The sequence below is a fragment of the Oreochromis niloticus genome, linkage group LG18 (genome assembly GCF_001858045.2).
Source record: "Oreochromis niloticus isolate F11D_XX linkage group LG18, O_niloticus_UMD_NMBU, whole genome shotgun sequence".
NCBI lineage: Eukaryota > Metazoa > Chordata > Actinopteri > Cichliformes > Cichlidae > Oreochromis > Oreochromis niloticus.
Window position 1 is genome coordinate 26429167 of NC_031982.2, and position 24451 is coordinate 26453617.

At 39.7% G+C, this 24451-nt stretch overlaps 3 protein-coding genes across 4 annotated transcripts in view; 2 read left to right on the forward strand and 1 right to left on the reverse strand.

The window, feature by feature from the left end:
- Window positions 1-4154, forward strand: part of LOC102082686 (zinc finger protein 184) — a 13942-nt gene extending 9788 nt beyond the window's left edge. The window contains exons 4-5 of one of the 2 annotated variants that reach the window (XM_005476731.3): window positions 349-1172; window positions 3975-4154. In XM_005476731.3, the coding sequence (XP_005476788.1) occupies window positions 349-1157 (809 nt within the window). In that variant the 3' untranslated portion in view covers window positions 1158-1172; window positions 3975-4154. Of the gene's footprint in view, window positions 1-348 lie in introns of both variants that reach the window. The other variant, XM_019347943.2, reaches the window with a different exon arrangement.
- A 1781-nt stretch (window positions 4155-5935) lies between these two features.
- Window positions 5936-10472, forward strand: LOC102082804 (zinc finger protein 615). The gene is made up of 4 exons (XM_005476732.4): window positions 5936-6434; window positions 6675-6739; window positions 8571-8664; window positions 8756-10472. Exons 1-4 carry the CDS (start codon window positions 6227-6229, stop codon window positions 9820-9822), a joined length of 1434 nt encoding a protein of 477 aa, XP_005476789.1. The 5' UTR covers window positions 5936-6226; the 3' UTR covers window positions 9823-10472.
- Window positions 10473-14794: 4322 nt separating this feature from the next.
- Window positions 14795-22676, reverse strand: LOC100707455 (purine nucleoside phosphorylase). Its single transcript, XM_003447503.5, has 6 exons — window positions 22519-22676; window positions 19992-20161; window positions 19467-19570; window positions 18184-18359; window positions 16862-17052; window positions 14795-15762 (listed from the first exon to the last, which is right to left on the reverse strand). The coding sequence occupies exons 1-6, from the start codon at window positions 22536-22538 to the stop codon at window positions 15548-15550; spliced, it is 876 nt and encodes a 291-aa protein (XP_003447551.1). The 5' UTR covers window positions 22539-22676; the 3' UTR covers window positions 14795-15547.
- Window positions 22677-24451: the final 1775 nt, after the last annotated feature.

Consider the following 24451-nt stretch of genomic DNA (forward strand, 5'->3'; position numbering starts at 1 on the left):
TCACAACATGGTAAGAAATTTATTTCTGAAGAAATTCATTAGGGGGAAAAAAGCAAATTAACAGTATAATTCATTTAGTTTTGGTCATGATAAATATGAGTTTATCAATTCTGAAACCAGGATTAAACTGTGACACAGCTTCCTGTGGAGCAGTTTGTGGCAGTCTGGTGAAAGCTGTGAATTGGTTTTTTGTTTGCTGATCATATTGGAGATTTTCTACATCCCCATTAAATGTGTATTTTCCAGTTTATGGGATCCATATGTGAAAACAACCAGCACTACTGTATATAACATTTGTTGGCTAACACTATCTGCTAATTAACGTCTGTTCTTGTTTTTTCTGGAAAGGAGAAAACCCAGATGTGCTGGAGCCACAGCACATGATGTTTACACTTCCTGATAACCAACTGTTGCAGAACTTGGCAGAATCTAAGAATGGACTACCACCTTTTGAGGAACCCTTACCAGGCCCCACATACGGTGGGATGGCCAGGGAGGAAACGGTTATGGTAAAGCTGGAGCCTAATGGAGAGGATTTTCAGGCTGTAGGTCAGGGAGGGACTGATAATGGCACGGCAGCACCAGATCAAAGTCAGCTGTGGACATCTGGGATGGAGAAGAGCAGCGATGCCCCTGAACAAACTGTCTGTGTACTTCTACAAGATGTCAAGTATCACCTCAGTCCTGCTGCCGGAGGTGCGAGTGAGCAGCAGGGATATACGTCGCCAATCAAGGATCTGCCTTTTCTAGACAACAAAGAAAATGAAGAAATGATGCTCGGCGACCAGTATTCTGTCATAGGCATGCAACCCAGCAGCTCTGATATAACTCTCACACCTGAGCCACACGATCAGCATATCATACACAAGGTGGCTGTGAGTGATTACAACACGGCGAGTGACCGGACTCCTGAAGGGGGTGTTTTTGGATTTAACATGAACTCGTCAACCGACCACGAGGGAAACTGTGGCGAGGACTCTGCCACGCAAAACTGCTTCATATGCTCGAATTGTGGCCAAAGCTTTGATAGCTTCGATATATTTCAGAGACACCAGTGTGAGAAAATCACAGAGCAGCCTTTCAGCTGTGAGATCTGTGGAAAGAGTTTTAACCAGATGAGCATCCTGAAACTGCATCTTAAACTGCATGTGGACTGAAATATACAAAAATATGTAAGCACAGCACACACGTACAGTTATTCCTATTATTTATATAAACACTTGACATGTAGTAAAACTCTCAAAGGCTGAATCTGAAGAACAAAATGTTGAGGTAGGTTTTTGGTTTTTTCCAAGCTCAAAAATGATCCGTCTGACTTCTGTGACATTTTTAAGTGCTCACAGAAATGTTTTCCTGCTGCTTCGAACCACTTCATCTGTTTTTGAATTGATTGAGGAGTGTAATTGCTCTGCAACACAACTGCTCTTTACTTGCTCTGTATTGTTCTGTGCTGGGCTCTTGAGTGCCTTTCACAATAGTGTAATTAATATGAGGAGAGAAACAAAGTTGAGAGTATGGAAGCGCGATGCTTTCACTTGACATGAACAAAAATACACCTGTTTTTTTTCTGAATTAATATAATTATCTTGGAAATCCAAAGAAAAGCTTAAGATCTTAAAATCCTAAAAGAGGAGAAAGTCTTTGAGTCATGTAGTTGATAACATTACAAACTGTTTGCTGTATATTTATGTGTTTTTCTGGGATCCCTTAAACATCAACATACAGAAATAGCAGTATCTCCCAATGTTTTAAACGTAAGCAAATGAACATCCATCTTCCACTTATGGGGGGCCAGATTGTGGGGGCAGCAGCCTAAGCAGAGAAGCCCAGACCTCCCTCTCCCCAGCTACCTCCTCCAGCTTGTTCCCAGGCCAGCCGAGAGATATAATCTCTCCAGCACGTCCTGGGTCTACCCCGGGGCCTCCTCCCGGCGGGACATGCCCTGCACACCTCGCCCAGGAGGCGCCCAGGAGGCATCCTTGTCAGATGCCCGAACCACCTCAACTGGCTCCTTTCGATGTGGAGGAGCAGCGGCTCTACTCTTAGCCCCTCCCAGATGGCTGAAATTCTCACCCTATCTCTAAGGGAGAGGCCAGCCACCCTTCATAGAATCTCATTTCTAACTGTGTAACACTAAGTGGGGAGTCAGGAATCATCATTACTGTTCAAGAAATCAAGCTTTCGTGTTCTTTTGAGATCTTACGTGAAATATGTTTCTTTGGTTGCCTCAAACGACTCATTTTTAGCATTTATGCACCTGCAACACCTTTATTTTCATAAAGGTGAATTATATAAGCCTAGAAAACCACCTTTTAATGGGCTAGAATGACCCATTTTAGCATCTAAACAATATCTGACACCTGGGTTAACCAGCAGCACAGAGAGAACAAACAGTGCTGCAGCATGTGCGTGTACTGGTCTCATTAATTCAGAAAAACAGGAGCATTTTTGCACAAGTGAATCCATTATGTCTCTATAGGTGAGAAACATTAGAAGCTGTCAGATGTTCTTGTCTGTAAACAGAGCAGTGACTCAGACTTGTCATTAGTTTATGTGTTACTAACTTTTTTTTTTTTTTTAAGTAACAGGCCAAAAACAAATGCTTGATATTTGCAAGCTACTAACTAAAAGCTTTTTCTGTTATTTAAATGCAAAACTTCAATTTTCTTTTAATGTAAACTACTCAAAGACATTTATTTTGTGTCAAAAGTACTTTATTTTATTATAGTAGACAGTACAGTCCTGTAATCAACCATTACCTCAACCCATATGACACTGTTCAGCTTTTTGATGGAATTTTAAAGGGCCTTGCTTCTTAAAATGTTTCCTTTACATTTGAATTACATTTTTAAAAGATAGACAGAATAGTTACAAACATAGATTTCATTTCTCATTATCACATAGTCAATTTGAAAATATTTAATTGTTTTTATTGGTACAAGTGCGTGCATTATTTTAACATATTACATTGAAATTTAGCGCTTTCTGCTCTTTTATTTGCTATTCCATACTATAGCATATATAACGAAGCAAGTTACTGGACCAGTTTTTCTGAGCTTTGGTTGAGACATCATGCCATTGCTGTTAAAGTGAAATAATTTAATTTTGCATCAGTAAAATAGATTTTGAGATATGGGCTGATATTTAGTTCTCCCACAAGGAGTTTAACTGTTATAGAAGTTAGTGTAAGGTAAGTTTTAAACTTAGTTAAAGACATTCAAATAGTTTCATTTTATTTCTGTCTTCTTGTGGGCTGCACACTCAACCTCAAATCACAGTATCTTCTAAAGTTGCATGAAATGTGTGCTTGCACTGTAGTGCCACATTCTGCGAGTTTGGTCTTAAACAAGACAAATTACAAGCGGATATTCTTTAACTTTCCAGTCGAGCCAAGATTTCAATTATGTGACATTTTCCACTAACCAAAAAAACAATTTCCATGAAGAAATGAAAGGATGAGAGTTAATGATGAAGAATCAAAGAGATGGTTGTGCATTAAATACCTCATTTACATCTATGGTGACTATCAAGAATTTCAAATGGTCAAAGACTTAAGTTTCTCTTTGTTTCTTTGACTACCTATACCTACCTACGCTGATATTTATTGTGTCAAATGTATTTTTATTTATGACCTGGGTCAAAGACATAATCCAGAAACTAGTTACTAAAGCAGTGTTGAGTATTTTATATAGACAACGTTGTCCTGAATTGTTAGAAGGACAAATGGACTTAAAGAGGCCATTAAAATAGCACCGACCAAGCCTACAGAGAGACTGAGGCAGGCATTGTGTCACAAAACCATTTATTGTATCATACGAGTGCTTCTGTTTGGTTTGTTTTTTTTGTTTTTTTCCATGGGAATGAAATTCCTAACCTGCCACTGCAGTGTTGATGCTTCTCAAAAGTGCATCACAAAGTTAACCTCCTATAATTTTTCTCCTTCCTTTATATGAAGTGTTTTCTGTTTACTTTAGTACAGTGGCTTATACACAAGGCTGCTGATCAACAATTGCTGAAACCCAAGGCCGTTGTGGAAAGATTTACATTCACTTTGTACATGAAGTTGGATTACATATGAAAGGATGGGTAATATGTGAATAACAAAATGCAATTTTCCTCTTTTGTATTTTCTAATAAATGCAAAATTCTGTGTTTGAGTTGTGGATTATTTTCGTATTGATCAGTCTAAGTAATTACTAAATGTTAAATCTTTCCAGTGCTGATTTCTTCCTTATCTCCATTCTGTTATATCTCCTACCTTCCTCCTAGTCTTCCAGTTTTTCCATATTCATGGAAAAAATGTAAAATTGGGACCCTGTAGGGATCCTTGAAGGAGCCTAATTTACACAAAATGTATAAGTTCTCAAATCACAGATGGGACCTTTGACGGTACGTTTTTTTTTTTCAATTACTAAGATGCTATAATTTTTTTAGGATCCCTGGATACGTCTGATACAGTAACTGTGCATATTCTAAAGTGGGCCAGTGTGCGACTTGGGAAGATGAATGGCTGATGAGCAAAGTCTGTGAGTTAGTTGAGGCAGACATCACATCGCACCAAGTCTGTTTAAGTGTAAAGAATCTTTCTCTCTGACATCTCATGCCAGCATCTACCTGTAGTTCTGGAGGGATCTGACTCATCACTGTGCAGTTTCTATGTGTAGCATGTTTGTGGGGAGTAATAAGCTCAGTAATAAGAGAGTCATTAAACTTTAGTTGTGTAGTTGAGATTAAGAGGAGGAGATTTAAAAGATGGGCGATGTTACCGTGACTACCCTGATCTTGAACCCCAATAACGGCATTTTGGTTGTTGCCATGTTGTGTTTCTTGACATCCTGCCGTGGGCACATTTGGATGAATAGGTGGAGTTTTTAGTTATCACATTAAGGCTTGTTAAATTCTGTTATGAAGGGAGTTATTACTTCTAGAGACAATCAACTGTCTGTGGCACCAAGCCATAAACATTTAAAATTTTGCTTGCCACAAATGCCCTGTGACAATGTGCACGTGTTTCTTTTGGTTCTGTCTGCTTGGTGTCGGCTTCATTCTGAGTCGAGGGCAGTGGTAAAGGCACAATTCCACAATGTCTTTAAACTGACAGTGAAAGATGGACTCAATGAAAGTTTGTATTAATTGTGACCCACCACGAGTGGCTGAATTTAGGTTTCTCAAATCGGTTTTGTGTGTTTCAAACTTTTTTGAAAACAGCACACTGGGTGCTGGCAGCTAAGAACAAGAAACTGAGGCTACAGTTCACACAGGCTCACCAAAACTGTACAATATGAGTGATGAGTCTTGATTTCTGTTGCAAAAATCAGATTTTAGGGTCACAATCTGAGGAAAAATTGGGGTTCGGAGTGCTACTGGTGGTGTAGCAGTGTGGGGGATCTTTCCTTGGCACAGTTCGGTGCACCTTGGTACCAATTGAGCTTTTTTAAACACCACAGTCTGAGTATTGTTGCTTGCTCATCCCTTTATGACCACAGTGTACCCATCTACCGATGACTACTTCCAGAAGGATAACACACCCGTCAAAAATATGTTAAGGGTTTAGTCTAGAGGTATGATTGGTCTGGTACTCATTTGTATCAAGAGACCTATTTCACAGGTTTTTCTTACACAAAAAAAAGTCTCCAAACAAATTCATATAAAAGCAAATCAAACCCACGTAGGTTTTCTTGTATTTTCTAAATATTGTACTGATGTCCTGGAGTCCCAAAGAGAAGGTCTGTTGTTCCATTTGCACACATTTCCTGAACTTTCTTTATTCAAACATTTTTTTTCTATCTTTCTTTAGTTTTTACTACTACTGCAGTTAGTATTTGTATGTACAATCTGATTTGTTTTTTGAGACCACGTGGCATATTTCCCAATTAAACACAACAAGAATCAAAACTAATCTTTGGGCTGGTTATTGACTTTTATCTCTATCTTATTTCTTAACCCACAATTTCCTTTCTACGTGCAGTTTTAGCTCGAATTTAACACCCATGGGTGATGACTCAGAAGGATGAAGGCCTCGTACCTGTTATTCCACCGCGCCTCTATTAGTGTATTTATGGTAAAGCCCTCCGCCACACGGAAGAAAGCTTTCAGCTAGCATGATGCTCACAGGGATGTAAAAATTTTCTACTGCGTCGCTTCTTTTCACATTTTTTAAACCACTGCTTGGAAGCACTTACTAATTCTTCATTTACCTGGCATATATTACTTTGAATGAGTCAACATGGCGACGTGCATTCCCTTTCAAACACAGTTATCCTCAATAATGGAGGTTCTGGTGAAGGCAGCAGTGGCAGAGATATCCAAACTAGTCGATGACAAATGTGCGTTTCTGCATCTTGAAATATCCCGAAAGCAGAGCGAGAACGAGATGCTGAAGAGGAAACTGCTGATGATGGAGAGCAAAAATGCGCAGCTGCAGCGAGGATTCGGTAAGATTTTCATCACTGTTTGTTCCAACTGACAACTCAGTGTGTTGTGCATCTGAACGTAGAAGTAGAACAAAACGCAGGAGGAATTTGATTTAAAAAGCCACCGCTGCTGTGTTTTATATTAACCTCTGCTTATTTTTGTAAATTAATTTCGAGATATTTTACTCCCCCTCCAAATAATATCTACTTTTCCTCGGCTCGAGCTTTCAAATTGAGATTTTTCTCTCCTTCTGCAACCAGAAAACTACATGGACAGAGGAACTGATGTAGGGAGCAACTGTCCGCACCCTGCAGGAGACATGAAGGTCTGTGTTTACTACATGCTCTAATAATTGTTGCCTTTTGGACAACATTTGCTCTTTTTTAAAAAAAAACAAAACTTTTTTGTTTTTAGAGAAGTCCTACATAAAATGAACATGTTGCTGCAAATTTCAATGTTTACACAGTTTAAAAACATACCAGCTACATGGAAAAAGTAACTACGCTTATTTAGATATTTTAAAAGGGAGACCTGGCATTTAAACAACCATGAAGTGACATGTAAGGGATAATTTTGCAACAGCAAAAATGGTGATTGAAGGATAAAAAAAATGTTTTAAAGGAAAGTCAACAAACTGTTAATTTTAGTCCTTGTTAAGTTAAAGTTATTTCAATAATTCTTCAAAATAGCACCTGTAGGTGTTTCATGATGGTTACGGTGGGGTAAGATTTGCCTCTAGAGTGATTTTGTTACCCCTCTATGTGTCACACACCTAGTCTTAAAATCAGTTCCAGGTTAGGCGTCAGCGATTTGAGCTTCCTTTAACAGTGACAGCTGAAAGCTGTGAGGTTTGTGCTCTGCTCTTCTCTTTGCTGTTGAAGTTTGTGGTTGTCATCAAGACAATATCTGAAGAGTGTCTTCATTAAAAAAAACAAACCCAAACAAATCAAAACAAGAAAACCTGTACTGCCTGTGAGCATTCAAAAATATCTCCAAATGATATGAAATAAAATCCCCCACATGTGGAAGGTCAGTTCAACCCAGGGGCAGATTGATTGATGCAACAAGAAGTCTTGCAAAAACTTGAGCATTTATTCATTTATTCTTTAGCTGTTAGTGTCAAAGTGTTAACATCAGAAAAATAAAGAAACAGTAGAGCTGTATGGTGCAGAAAAAAGACAGCTTTTCATGAGAAAAACTGTTCACCATCTGTGAAGTTTAGTGGTGGAAGAGTTGTGGTTTTGCACTGTTTCGTTGCCTCTGCAGTGAGGTTGCTTATACTCATTTATTTACTTGTGAGTTCTACTTTATATTAAAAACTGCTTAGATATAATGTGAGGTCATCTGTTGAGTTTGCATTGAGGGGATTCTCAAAAATCTTTCATGTTAGAGTGATCAGAGATTTTCACACCAAGACTGATGAACACTTGAGAAAAGCCTACAAAAAGTTACAGTGTTAGGACGTGGATATACGTTTTGTAGTTTTGTACACCAGCACAGTGGATTTTAAATTAAACAATCGAGATGTGGCTAAAATTCAGACTTTCAGCCTTTATTTCAAGGGGTTTAACAAAACTGTTGCATTAACATCTTATTATCTTTATTTTGTTTTTCAAAACAATTAAAAGTTTGCCTGTCTAAACAAAAAAGCAAGACATTTTAGTGGATATATGTACTTATATGTATATCTGTATGTGTGTGTGTGTGTGTGTGTGTCTATTCACAAATTGTAAAGAAAAATGAGCAGCTGACACTGGTGACAAACTAGTTCAAAAACTGGATCAAAAACCTGTGTGTTATTCTAATAGTGTCAGTTGTATGATAAATGTCACCTCGCTGCGGAAATGTCACCTCTTAATCTTATAGTTTTGGTTTCATTGCTGAGACTTTGCTAATGTGCCACCACTCCCATAGGTGTTTATTTATGGCAGGTAGCTGTGTTAGAACAGAAAAGCTGAAAAAGGGTTTAAAAACACCAAAAATGGTGGATTAATAATTAGTTAGTTGTTTGTAGAGGGGAAAACAAAGCTAAAAGAAGTGAAATATAAAACTTAATTTGGCAGAGTCCGGTGTTGCAATCTCTATATTGTTACCATATATCTTTGAAGTTCTCAAGTAGAAAAACAAGTCAGGTAATCCATCCCGTTTTTGTGTAGTTTCCTGAGATCGAGGATGCCACTGTTTCCTTTACAATTAAAGAAGAAAGTCCAGATGAGGCACTATGGATCAGTGATTCTGCTGGACCAATTGGTGAGTTGAAGGCCTAGGTTTTGTGCAAGAATTAAACCTTAATTGAACTTTACACCCCCATCTAAAGTCTCCTAACATGTCTCACCTGCAGGTTCTGCTGTTCAGTACCCTAACACTGCTAGTGCTCCAGAGAACCAGCAGTTTGAAGAGGGCCACCAGTTAACCCATCCAGAGGTTGCCAGACAGAAGCCATCAGAATTCAGTGACTCATTTAACTCTGCCCAGCATGCAGTAGACATCAGTGGCCTTCAGTTCACAGTGAAGACAGAAAAGGAGGAAGACCGACTGGCATTCAGACAGGATGGGTGCCAGCACAATGTGGGGAAGCAGACTCAACTTGCTGCTGAATTTTCATTGGATGAAAGGGAGAACCAAATTTGGTCGTCCATAATTGAAGGTAATGACATTGACACTGGTTTCCCAGACTTCTCTAGCGTTGTAGAGGAGTATTCCAACACGTACCCGGACCATTCAGATCCAAATGTAGCTTCTAACCCGAGCAAGTCGACTAACGTCCAGCAGTTGCCTTCTCAGAGGATTTGCAATGGGATTTACAGCAACGAGTATCAGAAGGACGGTCCACAGTCGTCAGATTTCCAGCCCAGGTCGCAGGCTCCGTTGTTGCAGCAAGACAAGCAGAAGGAACAAATATACTCGCAGAGAAATGCGTCACACTCCACTCATCTGAGCCAGCTAGAGGAAGACCCTGAGAGGGAGACCGCAACTCGAGACGGACCAGTTGTAACTCAGTCGCACAACACGTTCACACCGAGCAGCTTTAACCCTCACAGCCTACACAAACCCCTCTCCGGGACCGCCCGATGCTACGGGTGCTCGCAGTGCGGAAAGTCGTTCAGCCGCCTGCACCAGTTCAAGCTGCACCAGCAGAGCCACAAGAGAAAGCGAGCGTTTTGGTGCACGGTGTGCGGGAAGAGCTTCCAGTGCTCGTCGCACCTCAGCATACACCACCGGACTCACACGGGAGAGAAGCCGTACGGTTGCGGACAGTGTGGGAAGAGGTTCACGCAGCAGAGCAGCCTGAGGGTGCACCAGCGGACGCACAGCGGGGAACGACCATACAGCTGCTCACAGTGCGGGAAAACCTTCATCCTCATGCATCATTTAAAGCGGCACAGAATCATTCACACCTACAGCTGAGGTGGTGCAAGAGGTTCAGGTGAAAGATGACGGTCTGAGAATCAAATATTCAGTGAACGGCAGCTTTTTTTTCCAGTGGGATTTTTTTTTCACCATATGGCATTACCGAACAACTTTGTATATTAATGCATATTTTACTATGCAAAATCCATCTGCGTGGATATCGACATGTTTGCTTCTTTTTAAGTACTTAAAATGATCAAAATGTGAAACTGAACTGCACCCTCATTCACACATTTGTGAAACCCTTCCAAAGCTAGAAATCCAAAAAAAGAAGAAAAAAAAAGGAAAACAAACCAAGCTCTTAAATTGCTGAGTCATCATCTAAAACCACGCGGCTTTGCTCTTACTGTTACCTGCATAAGTGCAGATCTGCTCTGACTTCCTGTTTGTTTTTGCTTCTCATGTCGAACTGGGGTTCGTGTCATCTCAGTACTGAAACCTTACAAGCACAAGATGCTGATTACCCCCATTCACTCTGACAAAGGTTTTTCATTCAAATTCATTCAAACTTTTCTCAGGTTTGTGCTTTAATGTCAGACGTTCTAAGCCTGCCTGACTCGTCCTCTCTGTTAGATTTTCCATGAAACTCTTCCCATAAACCCTTTGCTATTTGTTATGCTTTATATTAAAACTGTTATCAAAACCAATAGATGCTTTTTTTTTTTTTTTTTTTACTGTTATACTCGCATGAAAGACTCTTAAATTCAGACCTTTAGATGTCAGTATTTCTGGTTTTGGACGTCACACTTTTTCATCAGCAAACTTCGAGCTCTTGGGTGCAGCTACTCGGGTAGTAAAAATGAATGTCACGTTGTGGTTTGTACTCACAGTTATGTGACTATAACTCACAGGTACACACTTCTGTTTGCTCCACTTCACGTGCCCGGCCGTGGAGCCCTGGCTGCTCTGAAAACTTTCACTGTGAGGTTAATTAGCTATGCGAGACAGGTGTGCCTCTGCTCAGCTGGCAGTGCTCCCACCACACCACTCCAGCTCTCCTTCTTACAGCTGAACCAGGAAACCACTCCCTGCTGACACGGAGTTCCTCAAACTTCTTGCCTGAGTTCACTATCATTCAAAATTAGCCCTGCAAATATTATTTTAGTCCATTAACTGTCAAAAAAGATATATGACTGATTCAAGTGATTTAACTCTTCCTCAGACCTTTCCAACACTCTTGTCACGTTGACCATTAAGTAATTCACTATTTTGTGAGTCGTTAACAATAGAAATGGATCCGAGCTGAATTTTAGCATTAGTAAAACCTTTGGGGGTTTTTCCCCTTAAAACAAAAAGTTTGAAAACCACAGTTTTAACTTTTTGTGTCTTGAATAACCTTTGCGACACAATTTGGTCCAAAGACATCCAAATATGCAACAGGCAGACACACAGACATATAAACACTGTTGCTAGGGGACCACCTTTGTAGCAGTTCTTGTTGGTTTCTATAGGATTAAATTTTGCCCTGATGACACACCGACAGGTTCACAAAGAAAAACAACTGTCCAAAAACCAATTATATGAAAGACGAGAAAAAAACAAGCATTTGATTTTAAGATTTGATTTTGTAACACATACAAGATACTGAACTGGAACATTTGCTATTTAATTTACTCTGTCAGCAATCAGTCAGCGTTGCTCAGATCATAGCATCCTACTTTAATCCACCAAATTTCTGTCTGCTTCTCTGCAAACTACAAGACTTCAGCAATAGTCATGGCAACTAATCTTAATCTTCTGGATGTCCTTATCTAGATTAAATTTTATTTTACCTAACAAACACCCACCAACATGTTAAAATGACCCTTTTTTAGCATTTATACATTTATCATTTTATTTAAGGATTGTAGCATTTTAATTGCACAACAATTAAACGTCTCTATTGTTGTGGGCTCTTTAACTTAAGCATAAAGCGCCTTGAGGCGACTGTTGGGATCTGGCGTTATAGAAATCAAATCAAATTGAAGTGACAATAACGTGATTTATATCTGCAAAACTTGCCTGCCGACCACCGAACAACAGACTGAAATCGCAGACAGACATTACTGCAGCATGCCATGTACTCATCAGATTTGCAGTCAGTCCATTAGATGAGATACCAGCAGAGGGCGTTGGAACTCATCCAGGGTGACTGTGCAAAAAGGGAACTATGCTGCTGCTTGAACAGGAACAGGGAGTTCACACTTTGATGTTTATTACAGGAACTAACAGCAACCACCTGCCTGTGAACTTCATGAATTTTACAGCCTCTTACATAAACCTTCACTGAGAACCTTCACTGAGAACCTTCACAGACGTACTCTTACATAAACTGCTCTCAGGACTGTCCTGCCACAGGCACATCAGCCTCTGTCTCTTTGCGTTATCCCACCTCTTCATGCTTTGTGTTCTTCACTCACTGTTTTCTCTTGGACTGTCAGGCTCTCAAAGAGGAGAAACCCTGTAACACTGAGACAGTAGATTGAGTCGTACACAGGCTGGAACAGGCCTGAGATCATTTGGATAAAACTGATTCCTGTAGTTTATAAGATAAGCCTTTTGGATTGTGGGATTGCTCCAGTGACAGTAATGCCAGCTCACCTGGTTTATACTGAAATCTCTAAACAGCAGTGGATTACTGCGAAATTTACTTCTATGGTCTCCAGATAACAGATCCATGAAATAACACATTCATTCTGAGAAAAATAATGCTGGCATACCTGAAATAAATTTTTTTTTAAATTTTGCCTCCATCAAGTAAATATCCCAGTTTTACTACCAAATATGGCCTTACTCTAGGTTTGTTCTGTTAATAAATGTTGGAAATATACAATTCTAAAGTATGATTATTCTGCTATAATGTTAAATATTAACCTTGGTTAACATGAACATTTCAATATCATCCTTATGAACACATCAACACTGTCACATCAGTCTTCTGTGTGAGGTGACCTTGAGTGTTTTGAAAGGCGTCTAAAATAAAATGTATTATTATTACTATTGTTATTACCTCACTGTCCCCTTTGCGAGGGTTCAGACTCTTGGCCTTGTTCAAAACCTGTCAGAATATTTAGTAAGAGCACGTGCACAGAACTAATATGGAAAGTCTTGTTGGTTAAATTTAAAGTTTATCTTTGTGGGTAGGATTAAATACACAGTATTAATGTGGCTGGTGCAGTGTGCCCCGGTAGACAGCGTGTGAAAAACACTTCCTTTTTCTTCTACATTATCTTTCGAGAACAGCTGTCATATTTGTGAGACTTACTGCATAATAGTTTTTTTTTTTTCGCGTGCATGCACACTAAGAGGTTAGTGGAGGAAGTTTTCAAAGCTAAAATGGGGCTTATTTGTCCAAAAATTGGCCGTTTTAATGCAACCCCTCAGTTTATCCTCTGTGTAAAACATCCTGTTTTAGTTCACTTCACCTACCATTGAGCCAACTTTCTGTCAGCTGGATGCCACAAGGGTTAAACAGTAGGTGGGCGGGGCTTCTGTGTTCTTAGTTTTATAGCTGCGATGACAGTAATCGTGTTCCCTCTAAATAATATCACTCAGAGCTGAAGCGGAAATGTCTAAACCTTTGACTCTTAACTAATAACTTGCACACATGCGGACACGTTATTTGTGTGTGCGTTTTCAACTATTGTTCAGCTGTTTGTCTTGTGTAAATATCTGATCATGACTGCAACTCAATGCATTTCAACATCTAAGTTAAACTGGTGACACAGTTTACAGAAAATCATCCGAAAAAGAGAACAAATCCTGTGAACTTCACTTTTCTAGGTTAAAATGCTTTGTTGATGCCAGAGGTCAGAGGAGAATGGCCAGACTGCTTCGAGTACATTCAGAGATGCAGAGGTGCAATCTATTTGTATGGCCTTATTTGTAATCCTGTATATATTTCCACTCACATTTCAGCAGAATCTGTCTTTTGCCGTCTTTTACCTCAGCTGGAAGTTGTAGAACGTGTTATCTGTGGAGATTCAAAGCTTATATGTAAGGTGTGTTCAAGTCAAATAGTGTGGATCAGTACCTTGACTTTCTTGTTTGAAGGAGGAACCAGAAGTGAAAATATGTCAACCGCCTTGCGTTTAACATATTTTTATGAATAGCAAATTACTTGCAGTACATTGTGGACTCACAGAGGTTTATGTGCGTACTTTTCCATAAATGTAACCTTCACACCCACAGGATGCCTCTTTGTTTCTGTGTATTTATTCAGCACATTTTGTGCAGACACCTGATCGCCCTCTTTTGGATGCTGGATTACAGACAGCTTGTAAAATTCTCACGACCTTGTTTGGCTATAAACAGCAGTGCCTGAGCGTCATGGAATTTTTTTTCTTTTCATGGGTGGAGGAAGGGAACAAATGGCAGTGGGTGATATTTGGGTAAGAAAGTGACCAGAGGTGGCATGCAGACTAGAAAATGCATGGGAAAGTTAAGGGAGGCTGTCAGTGATAAGAAAGGACGATAAGGATTGCAGAGAAAATGAGAAACAAACTGAGTACTCAGGGACACTTACACTGAGCTAGCAGGTTGTGCTTTAATTGAAGGTTTTCTTCCAACAGGCTCCTTTATGTGTGGACACAGTTTGGATTTCTGCACCTTTTTGGTCCAACAGTTTTTCTTTGTCCTTTAGGTGAAGCCGAATATTAAAAATAACATTAAAAATTTAGGAGTTACTTAAATTAAGCTGATTGGATTGTCTTTACTTTAGTGGCACATTTACAAGGTAATAAATAAACCAAAGGGGTACAAAAATATTACTTGAATGAAAGATACTAACTTCACAAATAAAAGGTAAGAACAGTCAGGAAATGTTTGCACACGAATAACAAAAAAACATGACTTTAATGAGTCTCTTAATGCTTTAGCACGAAAACGAAGATTGATTTAAATCATTTCAAGATGACTGGAGAGCGACATCCTGTGATTGATCACAGAACCATTCAGCCCTACAGTTTCAAACGCAGCACACAAAAACCACTTTAGTTTTCCAGCAGAGTAATTTATTGTAAAAGCTGAGCCATAGTTGTTACAGATCTTAGTAAAGTACCACTAAAAGCACAGACTGACGCACAGCCGGCTCGTTAGTTTACACGGTGACAGGAAATGGCAAGACATTTTTTATCTAATCTACTTTCTTTCATAACTGTGCCATGTCTCTTTCTTCAATGTAGTCTATACATTTTAAAAAAAACAAATATAAAAAACCTACTTAAATACATTTTCTATAAATAGTTTATATTTTACATTTTCTCTACAAAAAAGGAACATTATTACCACTTTTGTCAAATTGACAGGAACGTATGCTGAATGAGTTGGTCCTCTTAAATAAAAAAAATGTGAACATCATTTGTTTTTCATATTAGCGAATAGTTGACGTGAGGGAATGTAAGAGAATGAGAGAATAAATAGATTAATAATTTAGGTTTCATAACGCGATACTGTTTCACTGAATCCCTTTGCAGAGTACAGTATAGAGTACAGTATACTACAACAGGAAATAGTTGAGAACTTTTGTCCTAAAACAGTATCTGTACAGTGTAAATGTAAACAAAGCTCATGTGTGGACCAGTTTCCAAGCTCATAAGACTAAAATGTTTTTGCTAAGAAAGCAGTTCATCATACTACAAGCATTGTGCTTTAAAAATTGCTTTTTTCTTTAAGCGTTTTGATAGAAATCCTCTAGCTGTGATGCAGAGATCAAGTGCAGTGATGGTGGCCACCAGGTCATCTATCAGTTATTGATGTTGTGCTCCAGCTGAGCCACAATGGTGGACACCAGCTTCTCCATCTGCTCGGCCCTCAGCCTGCCCGTCTCCAGGACCTCTTCGTGGTTTGCCTTCTCGTGGCTGTCGTAGTCCATCACTGCGCGGTTGCTGATCAGAGACAAGGCGAAGCAGCGCATCCCGGTGTGGCGGGCGACGATCACCTCGTGTACTGTGCTCATCCCTGCATTAAAAATTGAAAAGGTAAGTTATAACACTGACGTTCTCAATATGCTTCCTTCATTAAATGGCATAAAGCTTATCCTTAAATGAGAAGACCAAATATGAAATTATTGTCAGATTTTATTTAGTATTGTACATCTGGAGGTAGTTTTGGGGGCAATCATTTTCTATAGAGGGATAAGACGTTTCGTCTGCGAGAAGTATGCTGATATGTTGATTATTATTTTATCCATTAAATGCCATTAAATGCCTTTTTTGTGTTTTACGGTCCCTAACAAGAATTTTCCTTTGCCTTACTTCTGAAAATGGCCTTTTCTGCGTATCATATTATAAAAGAGACTGTTTAATCAATTAAAGCTTAGTGAGAAAAATGTTAAAGCAGCTCCTTTAACAAGTAAATTAATCTGATAAGACTTTCAACAGGCCTCCTAAAAGCTCAAGCACCGATCCTGAGCTCCCCATGAGTAACACAGCTCTTCACCTTATCTCTCAGGGTAAACATGGATCTGTGATTTTATTCTTTCAGCCACGACACACAGTTTGCAGACACAGATGAGAGTAGGAACCTAGATCAACCAGTAAACTGACTGCTTTACTTTTGAACTCTGCTTCACCCCCCATCCTGAACAAGACTATTATCTGAACTCTTCTCCTTAAATAAGCAACTAATATCCATCCTAGAGCAAGAAATCCATCCTTTCTGACTGAGAACCATGTCTTCTGACCATTCCCTTGATTCCTTACTAGCTTATATGAGTTTGCTGTGACACTAGAGCCTTTGTTTCTCCTTGCTTAGCTAGTTTTTTTTGACAGTCCCTTTTGGAACTAGTTCTACCTGACTGGTACAAGATTACCTGCCTGTGTATCGTACTATGATGTGTATCAGTGTCTACACTGTAATAGGGCTGACTCCCAAAATAATCCTTTTGCTTTTGTGAAAATTTAATGTATATATTGAAATTGGGGAGATTTTCCACTCATTCAAAAAGATTTCTGCTTGTAGTTCTGATGATTTGGGACAGGGACAACATGAGGCGCGTAGAAATATTAAAACAGAAGTCGATGTGTTTTTGTGTGAGAGAGCAACATTTAAAACTCACCGACAGCATCAGCGCCTAGCATGTGCAGCATGCGGCACTCGGCGATGGTTTCGAAGGAGGGGCCTCCGAGGACGCAGTACACGCCTTCGCGCACAAATTCACTAAAGCTCAGCTCTGCCGCCACGTCGTGCGCCAGCTGCCGGAGCTTGCGGTCGTAGGCATCAGACATGCAGGGGAAACGCAAGCCAAACCTGAAGGGAGAACGGGAGTGTTGATGCAAAAGAATCTACACAACAAAAGACAGGAATCTACACAGCTATGACTCAGTACTGAAGTTACCCAACAAATAGATACTCAGAGTTTTTTAATGCGCTCATGAGAAGATAAAAAGCTCACAAAGGATATTTTTCATCAGTCAAATTGTCTTATCTTTCAGCATCTCTTGTGCTATCTTCATTATAATAGACCAACATAAGCTGATCATAGTTTTAAGTTATTAATGTCTCACCCTGGCTCTGTGGCCAGCATTAATAAAGTGTCACGCAAAGCCTCCAGTGTGAAGCCATCCTAAACAACAGGCATGCTTGCTGACCCTAAAAATCAAATGCCTATTGTTGTTAAAGGTCTGAAGAGTCACAGTTTTGTGTAGGAGGGCTCAACAATGCACATTTGTCATGGTGGAGGAGGGAGCTTAGAACAGCTCAGTTGTCTGCACAGTGACAGTGTAGCCCTCACTTGAATTATTTAACCAAATGATTTGGGGACCATGAGTTGCTTACAAACATAAAATTTGCGATCTTTAGGAGGACAATAGTCAGTTATGATAAAATAAGTAACAGAATGAGCAAATTCTGTTACTGCAGCGCATCTTTTCTAACATTCATGTAAATGTGTTTGTACCAAGGTTAAACCTGAACAAACTAAAGTCCAAAAGGTGACTCTCTTGTGGCCCCAGGGCTACTTTTACTCTGACTAAATTTCAACCATGTGTACGCTGAGAATGTAGCACCGTGTAGCACCAGGGTGAGGCATTTTCCGAGGTCTTGTTAATGATTTTAGCGGTCGGTCTGTCTAAATGTTTATACTGAGCTAAAGAACGGCTCATTAATAACAGTTTGTTTTTAATTCAGAGGAAATCTTCTCCAGCGCTTCTTGTTACACAGGTTCACATTCAGCCTGCTTTATTTATAACAACAGAAGTGCACAGCCCTTAGACTGATAGTGGACTGGTTGACTTTCCTAGCTACAGGGAAATGTTAACAATGACTGGAACAGCAAAATTTAATGCTTAATGTACTGAGAAAAAAATTAGCTAGAAAAGCTTCAAACCAAAAAATGCTGCCTTAAATATCTGCTTCTACCCCTCCCTCACCTCCACCTACCTGTCATCATTGGGTCCAGACAGCGGGTTGACCCCAGCAAACCCTGGCATGTTGATGTGGTCCTTGATGACCATGATGTCCCCCACTTTGTAGTCCTGGTTGAGGCCTCCGGCTGCGTTGGTCATTATCATCGTCTCTACGCCCATCAGCTTGAAGACGCGCATGGGCAATGTGATCTAGTAGGAATAAGTGAATATAAAACACACAAAAAAACGTGTGTTAACATTATAAGACAAACAAGCAAACCTCATGCAAAGCGAACATTGAATAACACAAGAGAAATGAAATGTGTGGAAGGAAACTGCTCTCAGTTATCGATTTGCCACATTCACCTTCATTTTTTAACACACTGATGTAACAATAGACACAAAGAAATTTCCTACACTGATAACCTGAAGACAGTTGTCTTCTCCCGAGAACAGTGGACATAACAAACTTACATCAATATTATATTTAAGGAGCCATCCAAGTCAGAGAGAGCACTAATTTTCTCATTGTTTAGTCTCCATGTGCTCCACAGCAACAGTCTGGGACTGAGTAATCTTCCAGAAGCCTTAAAAACCTGAGATTTAGATTTGAGATGCTCAGCAGCTGTGTGTGTCTGCAAAGCTCCGAGCTGGCACTTTTTGTGGGAATAACTTTCAACTAGATAAACTGTTCCACTGTAAACACTGGACAGAAAAGCCTGTGGATAACCCTGTATAATCCTGACCAGTGTCTGAGGGGAAAAAGTTCCTGCTGAGTTTTTAAAATGTTTTTATTCAAATCTTTCTGGAGTACAGAAAATTTTATTCATCCACATTTTGTATCTTTATGATTGGAGGTATATTACGAGCAAATCTCTCTAAAACCTTGTAAAACAAATCTAAGTCATCTCTATTGTGCGATTAGGTAAAACGTACATTAGAATAAATATCTGCTGTGTTGTGTGAGGGACACAAACCTTTAATTTAGCATTTTATGATACGGACTACAGGGGTTTAAAGTACTGGGACTTAAGTGCTGCTAACACTCACAAACCACAAAGCTAACATCGGGTGTGGAGTATCGATACAGAACATTTACAATGTTCAGCCATCCAGAAATGACTGTGACTGCGTGCTTCCTCTCCCCATCCCTGCCTCAGGTTTCCTTTTGTCCTCTGACTGAATACAACCTAATGACCCTGTCAGACTGATATGGAAGGCCCTCTAAATGGAAGAACCTGTTCTAGACCAGAAGACTCTGATAACAAAAAAACGACAAGCTTTTAGTGCCCTTGTTAGCTTTTTGTCTCTACTCACCTTCTGAATGGGGTAGCCCTCGTACAGGTGGAACCTGCCCTGCATGCATACACATGGCTTCCCTTTTAGTGTTCCAAACACGAGCCGGCCAGCATGACCATGCACTGCAACACACACACACACACACTGTTAGACACCCAGTGAAATTCACAACAGCCCAATCTTATGGCAAAGTGTGAAGTAGTCATGAGTCAGCACAGTTGGAAAGCTGGATTTGACAACCAAAAAGATGAAGCTCTACACCTCTTTCTACACCTAATCCAGTATTTGTATTTCTTAATTCTAACTGAACAGTTTATATGGATTAACTCACCCTTTTCTAAGAGCAGTGTAATGAAAATTCATGTCCAAGAATAAAAAAAATCAGCAGATTATATCTTATGACTGTTTCATAAAGTGCCATGGGACTGTGTTGAATAAAGGTCACAAACATGTACAGACACACACACACACACACACACACACTCACACACACACACACACACCAACAGTTGTGTTCCCCAAACAGCTGGAGGCTGTGGATACCTGTACTCCGGGGGAAGTTGGGAATATCGCTGTATTTGAAGATCTGCGGGTCCTTGATCATTTCAGCCAGACCTCCCAGGCCTGAACCGCACACGATTCCCACAATCGGCCGCACCTGTGTGTTTGACAGCAGCCAATCAGCTGTGGTCTTGCATTCGTCATAGCTGACGCTAGAAAGCAAGAGAAAAAAAAAACAAAACACATCAGCCAAGTGTGTGGTCACATATGAAAACATGAAGTTATGCAGTGCTACAAAACAGAACGTGGCCTAACATGTGCGGACACCCAAACAAAGTCAGTTTTTATTTATAGTATTTATCTCAGAGGTCTGAAACAGAGCCTTTAGTCTTCTTACACACAAATGCATACTGCATACAGCATTCCTTTACCAGGAAATAACAGTGATTTGCCTTTTTAGCCGATGGAATTTGTAAGGAGGAGCATCCTGTACAGTTCCTGAGCTGAAATGAATGTCTTGAAAAGACATGTACAAACACACTTAATTTCCTGTTATTGTGCAAACATACAGTGTGTCACGGTCAGGTGGTTGAGTGAAATGCCTGTGTGATGTAAACAGTATGAAATGTTTCTCAACCAAACATCGATGCACTTTTTATTGTTCAGTTTTGTTTGTCTGTACATTTAAGGAGTCAATTCTCACATCAACACTGACGGTTTTCTGCCTTCTTTGCCCTGATCTCACCCACCAGCACGACCCTTTAACTTTACTTATAACCCTGTTAATTTCCTGAGGGATATCACTGTTTTTTAACTATATAAATAATAAAGTGTTGTAAAGCCACTTGATTACAGCCACTAGGTTATTCCACATGAAATAGAACCAATGAAATAACATAAAACCTTAAAAAAAACCCCAAAAGTAAATAGTTTAATCAAAAACTAACTAAACATTGTTTAACCTGTCTGTGCTCTTTTCTACAAACACTTTATCTTTAACCGGATCAAAGTAAGCTGTTAACAAGCTCATCCGATATAAGACATTAACAAAGACTGGGGAAGTGTCTCATTAAAACACATCCAAGCTGAATATTAGCATAAAAAGGGGCAACAAGATAGCATCAGAGAACTTGTTTATTCTGCCTATTACACACCAATTATTGCCAAATTAGCTTCACTGCATGCTTGCCCTCTGGCCACCCCCCTCATCCTATGCAGTAGATGCAGACACATGTGGTTAGGCACTGATTTGTAGAGTGGATGCATATCCCCAATGGAAATATCACATGTAGTTTTAAATATCTTTCATTTCATTAGTGGTACAAAGCATCCCAACCCTTCCCCCACTCACCCACCCAAGTGGAGCTTTTGTAATTAAAATCACCACAGTGTAATTACCACAAGAATAACTGAAGACTCTGGAGGAGTTTGGGAGTTAATCCCGCCCTTTGAATCCCAAAAGCCCTTTAAAGACCTTCTTTTTCGTTCAGAAAGAAGCTTCACAGTAGTTGGAAAAAATCCTTTTCCTTTTGATTTTGTATTTGTTGGACCAGCTGTGGCCCAGGTGGTAGAGTGGGTCTATTAATGATGCTACTTCGATCCGGTGTTTTAACCAGTACAAGATTCAAGATTCAAGATCCTTTATCTGTAACATGCATAGTTATAAGAGTACAACACGCAGTGAAATCTGTCGTAATGTCCACTATAATAATGGCAGTATATTCTTATTTTATATAAGGATAACAAAACGATAATAATATAGAAATCGGGGGAAAGTGAAGAGATGTTCTTTTTTTACGCACTCAACATAAAAAACAGAATAAAACAAACAGAAATTATATTCTAATCTTTCTGTTCAATCGTTTCCAATGTTTTCATTCTTTTCCTCTTCCAACGTGGTACGTGCGCTCCGTCACTAACCCAGCCCACACATTTATGTGATGGTGGTGGAGCCCGTAGCTGACTCACGGACACCTCATTGGTCCCATATGTGGTCAAATGAAACAAACTGCGACATGAAGGAAGCATTACGGCAACGAGGAGATTACAGTGTGGGTTCACTGTGAATAAACCACCTTGCTGTGCCAGTAATGGGACAGCGGGTTGCAGTGACGTCACGGAGGATCTCGTGTGGGGTTTTTCCGCCCCATCCATCAGTGCCGGTGGGCACGTTGTAGCTCTTCCGCGCGTAATTGCGCTTTCAAAGACTGCGGAAGAACTCAGGAAAATTGCCAGCGGAGCGGAGAGATGTTAAAGCCTCAGGCAGTTTTTCTTTTTTCTTTTTTTACATTAGGACCACCGTAATTAAGCAGTTCGAGGATATTAGTTTCCTTATTGATGTTCGACAGAAGCAGCTATACACATTCAACAGAATAGAAACCCGGTGATGGACTACACAAAGTTAATCCAACCTCCACACAGAAAACGTGTGCCAGAGGTGCGAGTGTTTGGTATTTGAGGGATTAATACATCATAAATACAGTCTGCCCACACGAGTAGTTCTAATCACACACTGATGTCTTTAGTCTTTAATACGAATAAAAAAGGAAAGTACGAATAGTTCACTCACCCAGAGATAAAGTCGGACATGATGGAATGTGATTCAGATGGAGTCAGCAGGTTGTTCTGTGTTGGAGTGAGTCCTGTCGGTATTATCCGGGTTTCCTGATGTGGGACCGGTTTTAGGTTTACGCCTCCACCCTTCTATGTCACTGCTGGCATAGCATGACATCGGAGGCTCTGATTGGTCCACCCACAGGCGTGTGCCTCTGATGCACTGGTTAACACAAGTAGTCATAGCAATAGGTGCTGCGTTCAGGATACAGCGCGTCGACATAAGGAAGGGGGTGTGTTGACGGGAATTAAGACAAAAATCCACACGAGGCAGCTTCTTGAGTAGCCGGGATCCGTCCTCTGTTTTTGTTACAAGAGGAAATTAGTGAGACTGCTCCCACTTTGACTGAAATACACCTCTAATACTTAAGAATGAAACTGAAAAAATAACTACAAATTATTAATACGCATTTGTCCAAATATACCAACTGTAAGACATTCTTTATTAATTATATATAATATTCCTGTAAGATGAGTTAAACTTGTTAGCCTTTTATTATAAACCATTTAAATGTACTTACTTAGCTCATATATTCTATATTACCTCACTTTATTAACTTTCTCGAGCTTTTATTTAGCGTCTTTTTACACCCAAATGAAACTAGCTGCTGCGCCACAAGAATATACCCACTTTGGGATAGATAAAGAACAACAACATTTTTAATAACGGGATCAAAAACAAGCAAATGTTTCTGAGGGATGTTAATATTATACTATTTGAAAAGGAGATGGAAGGTAAGATGTTGGGAGTTATTCTTTAGCTTTTTGAACAAGCATTAAAACTTTGGACGAATTTCCCACAGGACTTGAAGGCAGCACCAAACCCCATTCATGAACGTGGTCGTGCAGCTTTTGGTGCTGATGCAATCGCCCTGCACGTGACTGGCCATAGGCTACACAATATCCGGCATATTTTAATTTTCTTCTAGTATTTACTAGAAATATTAGAAGAAATAAATTGTCATAGATCAGAAAGCTTACCACATACACACTTTGTTGACAAATGGTTGGGAAAGGAAAATCAACTTTCCAGAGTAACTTAGCCACACGTGGTAAGAGTAGGCATTTCTTCATGTACTTCAAACAATGAAAATTTCTAGTTTATCACCGATCTGTGTTTGGAGGTAAGAACTGAAGAATTTTTTTAAGCAACAGTTTGCAATCATTTACTATAAATATTCAATTCAATTCAATTTTATTTATATAGCGCCAAATCACAACTACAGTCGCCTCAAGGCGAGTCAGTCATTTAAAAAAGAAAAGAAAAAGTAAACCCACTTTCAGTTCTAAGGTTTTATCTTTATATCTCTCAGGACATTTTTTTTTTTTAAAGTCATCTGTCGGGTACAGAGGGTGATGCATTTGGATTTGTTTTGTAAACACAAGACCTGGACACCTCGCGGTTAATGAGTTGACCATGACCTACACTGTATACCAAAGTATTCTACAGTCACATAGAGCTTGGGCCCTGCAAAAGGAAAATGATCCCAAGCAGTGCAGCAAACAGAATGGTTGAATGGTGGGTTGTAATTAGTTTTTTCACTCAGCATTTTTGCTGAATTTCTCTTGGATATATAATAACACTGTAATATATCATGTACCATCAATCATCTGAGGTTGCACTTAAATAAGTTTAGAACCTGCTGAGAATTATTTTTAATTGTTTCCTGATATGTTCCCTTTTTTAATGCCGTATATTTATAAGATGAGTGTAAGTTGTTGTCAAAAGAGCTGAAAAAACATTTTTCAGTCAGTTCAGATTATTTTGTCAGTCTGCTATTTTCCTACAGCTGTTGCTGCTTACAGAAATGAACTGTCACGACTGGCGACCATTCCTCTGCTCATGGCTGAACATGCACTTCTCCTCAGGCATGAGGGGACACTTGGGT

What these genes read in the sequence shown, in the direction of transcription:
- LOC100707455 (XM_003447503.5), bottom strand. Translation starts at nt 22,538, where the DNA reads ATGTCCGACTTTATCTCTGG. An exon ending in CAACTTCCCCCGGAGTACAG is followed by an intron (nt 19,571 to 19,991) that starts GTATCCACAGCC and finishes TGTGTGTTGCAG; the next exon opens with TGCATGGTCATGCTGGCCGG. An exon ending in GCTAGGCGCTGATGCTGTCG is followed by an intron (nt 15,763 to 16,861) that starts GTGAGTTTTAAA and finishes TTTTTAATGCAG; the next exon opens with GGATGAGCACAGTACACGAG.
- LOC102082804 (XM_005476732.4), top strand. Translation starts at nt 6,227, where the DNA reads ATGGCGACGTGCATTCCCTTTCAAACACAGTTATCCTCAATAATGGAG. An exon ending in GCAGCTGCAGCGAGGATTCG is followed by an intron (nt 6,435 to 6,674) that starts GTAAGATTTTCA and finishes TTCTGCAACCAG; the next exon opens with AAAACTACATGGACAGAGGA. An exon ending in TGATTCTGCTGGACCAATTG is followed by an intron (nt 8,665 to 8,755) that starts GTGAGTTGAAGG and finishes TCTCACCTGCAG; the next exon opens with GTTCTGCTGTTCAGTACCCT.